The following is a 12,084-nucleotide window of genomic DNA, read 5'->3' on the forward strand; positions in this document are numbered from 1 at the left end:
AAATATCCTTTTCTATTAATTGCTAATTGTGTATATATTTCTTAATAAGTAGGAGACTACTGACTGTTAAATTAGAAGATGAAAAAAAAAAAAAAGAATTGAAATCTTTATCTTCGAGAACAACTGTGTCTAAGCCAGTTGGAGAAGAAATTTAATATCACCAGTACAGACTGAGGGCCTAGCTGTTGAAGTTGGAAATAATTACTTGTAAACAAATGATCATAAATCAATCTCAGGATCTCTTTTTTTAACGTGCCATGTGGTATCAGCTTGCACAGGATGAAGGAAGTCACGGTGGTGGCTTTGCAGTGGTTGAATATAGCACTGCGGAGCATGCTGAAGAGGTTCAGCAGGTGGCAGATGGCATCACCATCAAGGGGAGCCAAGTTCAACTGTCCTTCTGCGCCCCAGGAGCACCAGGGCGAAGCACTCTAGCAGTCCTCATAGCGGCTCAGCGCGCGGTGAGTGGCTAGCTTAGACAACCTGGAGCCTACCTTAGCCTCCCAAGTCTAGTTACAGTTAGCAGCCATTCCCTGGGCTGTTGCAGTGTCCATGAAGATGGAAAGAAGATGTTCATGTTTTTTAAATAATAAGTGTATTTTTTTTAAGCTGGCTAGGTCGTATAAGTCAAACTAAGCCAGAAGTTGAGGGAGCGAGAGGGAATTTATGAAAATGTATGTCGTTGTCTTGAGTAATTGGTGTTCAGATGTGCAGGTAATGGATGTGTTTATGTGTGGAAGCCCAGGGTTGTGTCAGGGTTTTCTGGATCGCTGTCCACTTTATTTGTGGAGGCAAGGCAATCCAGAGCTCACCGATCCCAGCAAGTCTAGCAAGCCAGCCTGCTCTGGGGCTCCCTGTCTGCTTCCCAAGGGCTGGGATTCCAGTCGGCAGTCACATCTGCCCGGCATTCACGTGGGTTCTGAGACCCAAGCTTTGGTCTTTACACCACAGGTGCTTACGTTATCTTCCCTGCCCCTATCCACAGTAAGTTTTGAAAGAATTTCAGCAAACATTTTAGTCACTGTGAGCTTTAAGTTTCAGGTTACATGCTAGTTTCCCCTAGAAGCGGTCATAACGCAGATCCCCACAGTAATGCAGATCCCCAGCTTCCAAGCTGAGGAAGATGTCCACCTCTTTTCTGTGACTTCCTCTAGCTGGAGGGTCCCTTAGATATACAGACTATGTCTTCACAATTTTCACCTCAGCACAGAACAGAGTTGATGGTTCAATGAAGGAAGGGATGGATGCTCTGTTTGAGAGAATCAGAACACACTCCATGCTGAAGATGACATTTGAGTGTGGCATTAAGGAACGGGTGAGGGGCTGACACGTGTTGATGGGGGTGGGGAACGGGATTGCCAAGGGAACCCAGATTTCGTGAGACATAGTCCTATTAAAATTATTTATCGTTTATCTGAACTCCAAGTTTCACTGAACATCCCGTGTTCTTCATTAAATCTGGTGACCCTACACAGGCGGGCTGGTAGTCACTGTCGGCTGAGCTGGATTAAATGTTTGGAGAGAGGGAGGTGGTCAGGTTGTGTGTGGTGACGTATAGCAGGTGGTAGGTTGATGCTAAAGTAAGGGTATGGCGTAGTCAGAGGACTCAGATTGAACGTGACACGGGGAACTCGCAAGATATATACACAAGAGCGCTACAGGTGACAGCCAAGGCGTGTCAGTGAAAAGTCGGCCCTAAGAAGTGTGGAGATGAGCCAGGGAGGCAGAGAAGGTGCCTGGGTGCGGGGCAGCTGGTGCCCTCCCATCCCTCCTTACTCAGAGTTCACCTCTGACCCTGGATCCTTTGTCTGTTTCCAGAGTTAGCATCCTTGGCTTCTTTCTCTCAAACAAAGGTCACTCCTTTAAATGTTTCTTCGCCATCATGAGTTTTGTTTCCTCTGCTCATCTTGTAGTGTCGCCCAATTGGAATTGCAGAGTTTACAATTCTCAACCAGTCTAGTCCCTGACTGCTAAAGTCAGGGCACTGTGTCTTCTTAGATGTGAACCGGCTGAGTGGCTTGGTGCCCCTGCAAAGGAGGAGCATATGGCTTCACTGACCCCACAGGTCTCAGCTTGTCTGTCATCTGTTGTTCTCCTGCTTTCTCTGCAGCCATCCTACATGCCTCTGAGAGGATGGGGTACCTGTGAAGATCGGGTATTCGAGTCAGGCATCCATCTTTCTTCCCCCCACTGCTTCCTTCCTTCCTTTTCAGCATGTACAAGCACTTACTCTGTGCCCATCATGTAAGTCCTCAGAGATGCAAAGAATGTCCCTTCCCTGTTTGCGAGAAGAGCCATGCCTCCTCTTGGCCACGTTGGGCTCCTGACAGTGTCCCCAGCTGGGGGTCTCCTGGCCCCTCTGCTTCTCCCTGGCTTTACCTGTTTAACTAGCCCCTTCCCATCTGCCATAAATACCTTGTGTTTTTCTTAATCGAGAACCTTAGATAGCTGCTTTACAGCTACTGTTACTTCAACGGGGCCCCTCGGCACCAGTTTCCAATCTTCCACCTGCTTGCCACCTCATGCATATAGTGTCCACCTCATCCTTCCAGTAAGGTGTGCTCATGAAGGGATTTCTGTGTATGTATATGCGTTCAGACATGTCCACGTGTGTGCATGCATGTGGAGGTCAAAGGTCAACATTAGCTGTCTTCCACAATCCTTAGTCACTTGCCACCTTATTTTTTGAGATTAGGATCTCTCACTGAACCTAGACCTTGCCTACTGAGCTAGACTACCTGTGAGGATGGCCCTGGCTTCCTCCCTCCCAGCAGTGGGGTTACAGGTCTGTGCCATTGTCCCAGCCTTTCTGGTCCTCATGCTTACATGACAGGGTCTTTATTGCCCAGGCCATCTTCGCAGCTCCAACAGGAATTTCTTACTGTGCAGATCTGTTAAGTACTCTGCAGTGTTGGATTGTGGGATCTCTGCAATATTTAAAACCTCTTGATTGTAAATCCTGCCCAGCCATTCTTTTTTCCTGTCTTGCCGAGTCGACTGTGCCCTTGAAGGCTGGCATCAGTGGGTTCCGAATCCAGCTCTCTCTCTCTCTCTTCCCCTCACGGACTCCAGTCACCTGGGTTACTACTTATTCTAATGGTAAGTTCGGTGCCTGTGTTGGTGGATCAGTAAATCTGTACCTCCAGTGACAGGAAAGAATTGAGACAGTGTTCTACTGTCATGTTAAGTCAATAGCTCTCCTCTTAACGCTCCCTGTAATAACTAAATATGGTATAAAAGAAACTGTCACCGGCCTTCCTCATCAACATCCCAAGTACAGCTGTCCCTTTTCACCTGTGTGATCAGGGCGACTCCCTCCACAGCCCCCATGCCATTCACCTTTTCCCTTCTAATCCAGGGGGCACACGTGTGATCCCTTTCCCCTTAGACTGGGTTACATGGCTCCCCTTCTTGTCCTTTAGGTGCACACTGAACATGTAGACCTTCATAACCAGGTAGCAAGAACAGTGAGAAAACTTTGATTTTTTTTTTTTAAATATTAAAAGTAAGTTGTTAAGAATAGTGCTTTTTATGGACTCTTGGTATGTGCCTTTTTACCAAGTTACTAAAATTTGAAGTTTGAAAAACAGAAACAAAAATAAGCAAGCAAAGTATTTCTGCAGCAATTCAGATAAACATGTGATTTATCATCTAGTTGACGGATATGATGTCTTATTTTTCTTTCTGTTGTTGTGATAAACTCCATGACCAAAAAGCGAACTTGAAGAAGAAAGGGCTGCTTACAGTCCATCACCAAGGGAAGTCAGGGCAGGCACCCAAAGTGGGAACCTGGAGGCAGGCACTGAAGCGGAAGCCATGCATACTGCTGCTTGCTGGCTTGCTCTCTGTGGCCTGCTCAGCCTGCTTTCTTATCCACACAGGAATACCAGCCCAGAGGTGGTCACTGCCCACAGTGGGCTGGACCCTCCCTCATAAGTCACTCATCAGGAAAATGCCCTACAGACTTGCCCACAGGCCTGCGAGATGGAGGTGTTTTCTTACTTGAGGCCCCTCTTCACAGAAGACTCCAGATTGTATCAAGCTGAGGGGAAAATGAACACACAGGTGGTAAATCACAAGGATAGATCCTTTTAGTTACAGATTTTTAGTGTAAAAATAATTGGTTTTGCTATGACATTTTCACACATGTATGTCATTGTACCTTACCCTACACACACATCATGTCCCCTCTATGCGTCTCCACATGGTCCCCTCTGCCTTCATCTCATTCAGTCATGTGTGATTAAATCTAGAGCCTCCATAGAGTATTCCAAATACTCCAACATGAAGTACTCTTTCTTTGTCCCCTTTCCCCCTCCTCCCTCCCTGCACTGTCCCCTCCTGTGGAGGTCCACTTTCTCTGCTCATTACACATTTTTGCTATAACCCTTATTGGTCACCCCTGCCCCCCAGCCTAGCCATTGTTCAATTTAATTTAATAATATTTTTGTAGGACATAACTTTGGAAATGCGCTCAGAAAAGACAGGCACTTAATTTTGAAAACATGGTCACACCTTAATTTTGGAATTAAGACAATACTAACCTTACTGTCATTAGATGTCATTAGATGGCTTCAGCATCGTCTCTCTCCCCTTCTCTCTGGTTCAAGATCAACCTGTATAATGTAAGGCTGTATGCTTCTGAGAAGCTGAATATGCCTCCGTGAAGCCAGGCGGCCCACTCCAGGGGGACTCGCTGATGACCTCTGAGCTCTGTCTGGCCATTTGTGTTTCCGTCTTTGCTTTCTGTGCGACCTGTGACTGCCACACAGCATCATCCCTTCCGTTTACGTTTTCAGCATTTGATATAATCAGACTGTAACGAGTTAGCTTTTTAAGGGGCTGCACACCTTCTCCATTTTTCTTCTGTGTGGTTTGCGTTTTCTGTTTGTCTTCAGCAGCTTTAGGAAAGCGTTTTCTATTTTATCCTTTCAAAATACCAGCTTTTGTTTTTCTCTTCATTTCTAAATTCTCCTCTTTCGTTCATTTCTGCCTTCACCTTTATATTTTTCTCGTTTCTGCTTTGCAGTTTTACTCTCCCCTTTTTGTTGATGGGGGGGGGTTTTCTCCATCTTTCTTGATGTCAGTGCTTAATTCTTCTTTTCTGGGTTTGTTCGGGGCTGGGACTTGCCCCTTAGGGTCTTATATCTGATGGGTAGGTACCCTGCCACTGAGTTACATCCCAAGCTCTCCAGTCTTCTGTCTTTCTCTTTTTCTTAAAAGATTTATTTATTTTATTTATATGAGTACTCTGTAGCTGTCTTCAGACACACCAGAAGCATCAGATCACAAATGGTTGTGAACCAACATGTGGTTGCTGGGACTCAGGACCACTAGAAGAGCAATCAGTGCCTTTCACTGCTGAGCCATCTCTCTAGCCCCTGTCCCCTTTTAAAAATCTTATTTATGTTAAGTACATTTATAGGCCAGCACTGAGGAGGACAGGAGATTGTCATGAGTGAAGGCCACCCTGGGCTACATAGTGAATTCCAAACAAGCCAGAGCTATAGAACAAGGCTGTCTCAAAAACAAACAAACAAACAAAACAAAAAACAAAAACAAAAACAAAACTAAAAAAACATAATAAATAATAAAATACAATATGGGTTTCCTTTTAACAAATATTATATTCATAGGTCACAAATCTTGAGGTATGGATTTTCAATTTTACTTCACTTTATGTATATGAAGGTTTTGTTCTCTTGTATGTATGTGCCCCGTGTACATTGCCTGGTCCCCAGGGAGGCCAGAAGAGGGAGTCAGATCCCCTGGAAATGGAGTTCCAGGCACTTGTGAGCCACCATCTGGGTGGGAATCAATCCCCCATCCTCTGGGAGAGCAGCCAGTGCGCTCAACCACTAAACTATACAGCCTCCTGTTTGATTTTCAGGTAGCATAGAAAGAAACTATCTGAGACATTTTTGTATGCATATACCATTACACTTCGTTCTTATTTGCCCCCGTGAGCCCTCTTTTCTGATTGGCTCTGCTTCCTCCCTAAATAGTTACTCTTCTGTGTGTGTGTGTGTGTGTGTGTGGTGTGTGTAGGGTGTGTGTGGTGTGTGTAGTGTGGTATGTGTGGTGTATGTGTGTAGTGTGTGTAGCTCCTGTGTAGTGTCTGTGTCTCCATGCATGTATATATGTTCCATTGTCCTTTTGTTTCCTAACCCCACTCTCTTTAGATATTCCTCCCTCTCATAGTACCCTATTGATCTTTATGTCATTTATATGTTTAAGTATCTATGTTTACATATTTAAATCTTGATTCTGTATGTAAGAAAATGTGTGATATTTGTCTGAATCTAGTTTATTTTGCTTAGCATAGTCATCTCCAGTTCCATCCATTTTCCTGATAGTTATAATTTCATTTTTCTTCATAGCTTATAGATAGTCTCTATATAGTAAAGGAATTTATTGATGACTTATAGTCAGCAGTCCAATTCCCAACAATGGTTCAGTAGTAGCTGTGAATGGAAGTCCAAGGATCTAACAGCTGTTCAGTCCCACTCGGCAAGCAGGTGAAAGAGCGAGCGAGCGAGCGAGAGACAGAGACAGAGACAGAGACACACTCTCCCTTCTTCCAATGTCCTTATATGGTCTCCAGCAGAAGGTGTAGCCCAGATTAAAGGTGTGTGCCACCACACCTTTAATCCCAGATGACCTTGAACTCGGAGATCTCCCTGTCTTAATCTTCTGGATTCAATCACCACTGTGCCACAAGATCTCCATACCAAGATCCAGATCAGAAACTTCTATCTCCCAGCCTCCAGATTGGGGTCACTGGTGAGCCTTCCAATTCTGGATTGTAGTTCATTCCATATATAGTCAAGTTGACAACCAGGAATAGCCACTACACTTACTGAAGTTCCATTACATATATGTACCACACTTTCCTTATCCATCCATCTGTTGGCATGTCTAGGTTTGTGTCATAACTTAGCAATTGAGACTAGAAAAGCCAGTGTGCATGGGTATGCAGGTATCTCAATGGTGTACTGACTTGGAGCTCTTCAGGTGTACACTCAGGAGTGGTATACCTGGGCTGTGCGTTACTTCCATTTTTAGTGTTTTGAGGAACCTCTCTATATAGATGTCCAGTGTGGCTTCCTCAGTTCACCCTGCCCCAGTAGTGACTAAGGAGAGGTTCTCTTCTCCTACATCTTTACCAGCAATGACAAAAGTCTCACATCAATTTCAGTTTACATATAATAGCCAAGGATATTGAACACTTAAAAAACCTTATCAGTCATTTGTATTTTTTTCTTTGATAAGTGTATATTCAAATCAGTTAGCCCATTGAGTATTGTGTGTTGTATGTTTGTGTAATTTTTGTAGTTCTTTATAGATTCTAGATGTCACTTGTCTGTGTTGTTAGAAACATTTCCCCATTCTGTGACATCCCACCACCCTCCTGGTTATTTCCTTAGTCTGTGACATCCCATCATTCTCCTGGTTATTTCCTTAGTCTGTGACATCCCACCACCCTCCTGGTTATTTCCTTAGTCTTGCAGGAGCTTTTGAACTCAATGCAATCTGGCTTGTCCATTCTGGGACCTCTGTTAATTCCTTCCCAGAAACTTCTTTCCTATGTCTATACTATATCTTCTCTCTTTTCTCCTAACAGTGTCTTTCATCAGTTTTGAGTTGATTTTTGTGCTTGCTGATTGATAAGGACCTAGCTTCATCCTTTTGCATGTGGATACCCAGTTCTCCCAACACCATTTGTACGGAACTGTCTTTTTCTCTGCGTATGTTTTCAATAGCTTTCTCAGCGATAGGGGGCTGAAACTCCCAGGGTTAGTCTCTGGATTGTCCGCTTTGTCTTGGTTTATGGCTTGTTTAATGCCAGTACTGTGTAGCTTTGGTTACTATGATGAGCTGTTGTGATGCCTCCAGCACCATGGCTTCTGCTTCTGGTCACTTTGGCATTTAGCATCTTTTCTATTTCCTTATTTCATGGTGATTTTTTTTCTCTAATTCTGTGAAGAATGCCATGGGGATTTCGATGGGGCTAGCCCTGAATGTGTAGGCTGCTTCTGGTAACATGCTCACTTTCACACAATGAATTCTGCTTGTCCATGAGCGTGGAAAGACTCTGTATCTCCTGGTGTCCTCAGTTTCTCTGTTACCTTACAGTTTCAACTCGAGGATTATCCCTGGGTGTTTTTAAGGTATTTTTAAATAACAGTTATTTCCTGATTTCTGTCTTGACAAGTTTGTTACTGATACATTAAGGTTACGGATGTTGTGTATCCTGCTACTTTGCTAAAGGCACTTATATAGCTCTCTGGTATTTGGAGGCTCCTAAAGAATAGAAACTGTACATGCAAATAAAGATATCTAAGCTCCTTCTTTTCATATTTGAATCACTTGTATCTTTTGTTGCTTTAGCTAAGCCTTTGGGCACTCTGCCTTAGAGTGAGTGGATACCTTGGTATCCCGGTTTCAGAGGAAACACTCTTGGATGATTTTCAATGGTTAGTATAGCAACTGCGGATTTCTTAGCCCCTACTATGTTTTAGCACATTCCTCCTGTTTCCCTAGTTTCGGGGCTTTTATCACTGGGATGCAGACCTGTGACTGAGGCCTTTCCTGTATCAATGAATTGTGATGTGATTTCTGTTCTAAGGCATATTTATGCATGCTGTATTATATTTCTGGATTTGCATATGTTGAGCCATCCTTGCATCCCTGGAGTGAAGTCAGCTCTGTCATGGTGTGTGATATTCTTAATGCGTTCTTGAATTTGGATTGCAGATTTTTTTTATTGAGAGTTTTTATAGCTGTTTTCCTTCGGGAAATGAGTCAGGGATTTTCTTTCTGTTGTTTTCCCCTTCCTTGGTTCTGGTATCGAGTTAGTGATGACTATAGGAGATTTAGGCAGTGGTCTTGCTCACTGTTTCATGGGGCACTGAGGAGCACTGGTGTCAGCTGGGCTGGTGGACTTGAGCAGTCAATCTAATGGTAGCTTTGTCTTAGGAGGCTTTATATTACTCCTTTAGCCTGTTGTTTAGTTTTCTTTCTCTGTTGTGCATATCTCACTGATTTTCCTAGGAATTTATACATTTCCTGTATTTTCTATGTTTTTAAATGTAAACTTCAAAAATATTCCTTTATGATCCTCTGTATTTCATTGTACTCACAATGAAATTGTAAATTTTTACCTCTAGGTGTACTAATTTGGGCCTTTTCCCTCTCATTAGTTTGGCTTGGCATTTGCCAATCATACTTTTTCAAAAACCTACTCTTTGTTATCTGCCATTCCTTTAGCTCCTAATTAGTGAAATTCATCCATTAATTTCTACCCTGATCATATTCCTGTGAACGTCTGCTTTGGGGTTTGCCTTGTTCCGTTCTCTTCTAAGACATTGAGGCACATAATCCTGTCTAGTCTGATCTGTTAATTTTAAATGTAGAGACTCACAACTATACATTTTTCTACCCGTATCCCAAAAGCTAGGTTTTTATTATTATTTTTAGAAACTTAAAATTCTCTTCCTGATTTTTGTCATTGACCAGGCTCATTTGTTCAAGATGTCCAGTCTCCAGGTGTTGGTGTAGCATCTGTGATGTTTCTTACTACTGATTTCTAGCCTTCTTTTACTATAAGATACAAGAGGTTATTATTTGTTGACAGTGGCTTTATGGCTCAGAATGTGATCAGTTTCAGAGAACACTCTATGGACTGCTGAGAAGGCGGCAGCTTTGGCTGTTCTATAGATTTGATAAGTCCATTTGGTCTGTGCTGTAGTTGAACTCTGAGATTTCTTCATTGACTTTTCAGTTTGAATGACTTATCTAAAGAGTGGGGTACTAAAATAACACAGTTACTGTATCAGGCCCTATCTGACCTTTAATGACTTTGGGAGCCCCAGGGTTTGATACATGGGTATTTTCAATTTTCTCCATGAATTGTTACTTTTATTAGTTCATAATGGCCTTCTTCATCAATTTTTATTTGGCTTCCAGTGTGTTTATCAGACAACCCAACAACTGTTGGCTTATTTTCCAGTTCTTTTGCTTCAGCCTTTGACTTCGGTCTACTGGCATCTTTGCCAAGGAGGTGTGTTTCTTGGTGACAACAGCTAGTTGAATGTTGTTAATCTGCATGTCTTTAAGATGAGTTGAGACCATTTTCTTGCACTCAAGGTTATTGTTGAGGATGTAATTGTGTTGGTTGGGTTGTTATTGTTCTTTTCTTTCTCCCTGTGAGTATTGCAGTTTGTTTAGTTTACTTGTGTTGGGCCTGAGATGTTCCTTCCTAACTCTGCTCACTTTCTTCTCTCTTGAAATGTATCCTTTCCTGAACTGTCATGATTGAGGCTTTCTTCCTCTTCAGTGTTTAGGGTTCCTTTAAATACCCTCTGCAGGGCTTGCTGGATGACATCCCTGGATCTTGGCACTCTTGAATTGTTTTTCTCTTTAGAGTACAGCCTGTCTTTTTCTTATCTTGACAGCTCTCCACATGGTCAGCTTCTAAGCTACCATATTGCCTTAGTTCATGCTTGGCTCGGATTGTGCTCATTGGTCAGTTTTTAAAAGGTGCCAGTTGTTGCAGTGTTGGTTGATGGTTTGTTCTGTACGTTCAGACCATGACATAGCCTATTCCATGCTTTCCTGTCAGCCTTCTGCTCTCCACAGCTGCCTTCCAGGCTGTCCCCCATCTGGGAACTGTGGCAGGAGAGGTTCAGGCTCCCTTATTTATACTCTTCCCGGCACCCTAGGCTTGCTCAGTTTTAGGCAGTAGATTAGCTCTCAAGGTGACACTTGGGAAACTTCTCTCTGCTCCGGACCACTCTCACTTACAAAGTCACTCTTGGCATGACAGGCAGCTGGAATTTAAGGCTTGGATAACTATCGTGGCTTGTCCCGTCGGTAGGTCTGCCATTCTCGGTTCATTTGGGCCTCCTGTCTTACCTGTTGAGTGAGGTTTCTGCTTCGTCCCTGCTGCTGGGAGCCATGGGGCTGACGCTGTGTTCAGCATGGCTGTCTTCCCTCTCGTGCCCTTGTCTGTTTCTCTGCACTCTTCAGCTGCTCTGTCATCTTGACACTCTTACATTGTTTCTCTCTTTGGCTCAGAGCCTGTCTTTTTCTTGTCTTGACAGTTCTTCTTCACATGGTCAACTTCTAGCCTGCCATATTGCCATAGATTTTCAAAAGTTGTTTTTCCGTTGGTGTCCTAATTGTTCATGATTTGAAAACTTAATCTGTGCTGTTGACCGGGAGATAAGGTAATGGCGTGTGCTTTGTGTCTTGCTATGTGGGCAGTTTCTCTTGAGCGTGCTGTTCGTGCTTGGAAACGGCTCATGCACTGTGCCTGAGTGTTCTAAAGTCATGGTCAAGCACACACATGTGCAGGAATACACCACCTCTCCACCTTTTCTCTTTTCCTTATTTCTTTATCATTGTCATCTGTTAGTGTCCTAGAAACTTTGCCTTATGATGGTCAGTTTTTCTATTTCTACACATTCTGCAGCTGTTGCTCCAGATCTAACAGTGGGTTCTTGATAGGTGTCTGTTGGCAATACAGTGTTTTTAATCAGGTCACGTGTCTTTCTGGCCTCGTCAGCTTTCTTTGGCTTATATTTGCTATCCCTTCATCTCAGCCTTTCTTTGTGTGTATGTGTGTGTGTCTCATAGCTGACAATTTAAAAAAAATCAAATATGGAAGTCCATGTCTATCTATTTGAAAGAACTTTTAATGTGTGTTCTGATTTTTGTCCAGTTGGTTTTTAGGTATCTTAGTTCCTTATGCTTTCTTTTGACTAAATGTTTTGCCTTTCCCACCCCCCATATTTCTAACTATTGGAACTGTTTTCTGCTTGCCAGCTGTGCATTTTAACTTTCAATTAATTTTTCTTTTTCTTTTCTTTGTTGTGTTTGTTTGTTTCGAGATGTCTCAGTATGTAGCCCTCGCTATCCAGGACCTCACTATTTAGACCAGGCTGACCCAAAACTTAGAGATCTGCCTGCTTCTGACTCCTCAATGCTGGCATTGAAGGTGTGTACCACAACAACTGGCGGTTTTTTTCATTTTTAAAAATTGTGTGCCCATAGGTGTTTTGCCTGATATATGGCTGTGCA

General features: G+C 43.1%; 1 protein-coding gene across 2 annotated transcripts in view; it reads left to right on the plus strand.

Moving 5' to 3' along the window:
- Positions 1-12,084, plus strand: part of Raver2 (ribonucleoprotein, PTB binding 2) — a 79,927-nt gene that overhangs the window by 38,614 nt on the left and 29,229 nt on the right. For both annotated transcript variants that reach the window (XM_021200164.2, XM_029540109.1), the window contains exon 4: positions 270-461. In XM_021200164.2, the coding sequence (XP_021055823.1) occupies positions 270-461 (192 nt within the window). The remainder of the gene's footprint in view (positions 1-269; positions 462-12,084) is intronic.

The sequence above is a fragment of the Mus pahari genome, chromosome 6, assembly GCF_900095145.1.
Source record: "Mus pahari chromosome 6, PAHARI_EIJ_v1.1, whole genome shotgun sequence".
Classification (NCBI taxonomy): domain Eukaryota; kingdom Metazoa; phylum Chordata; class Mammalia; order Rodentia; family Muridae; genus Mus; species Mus pahari.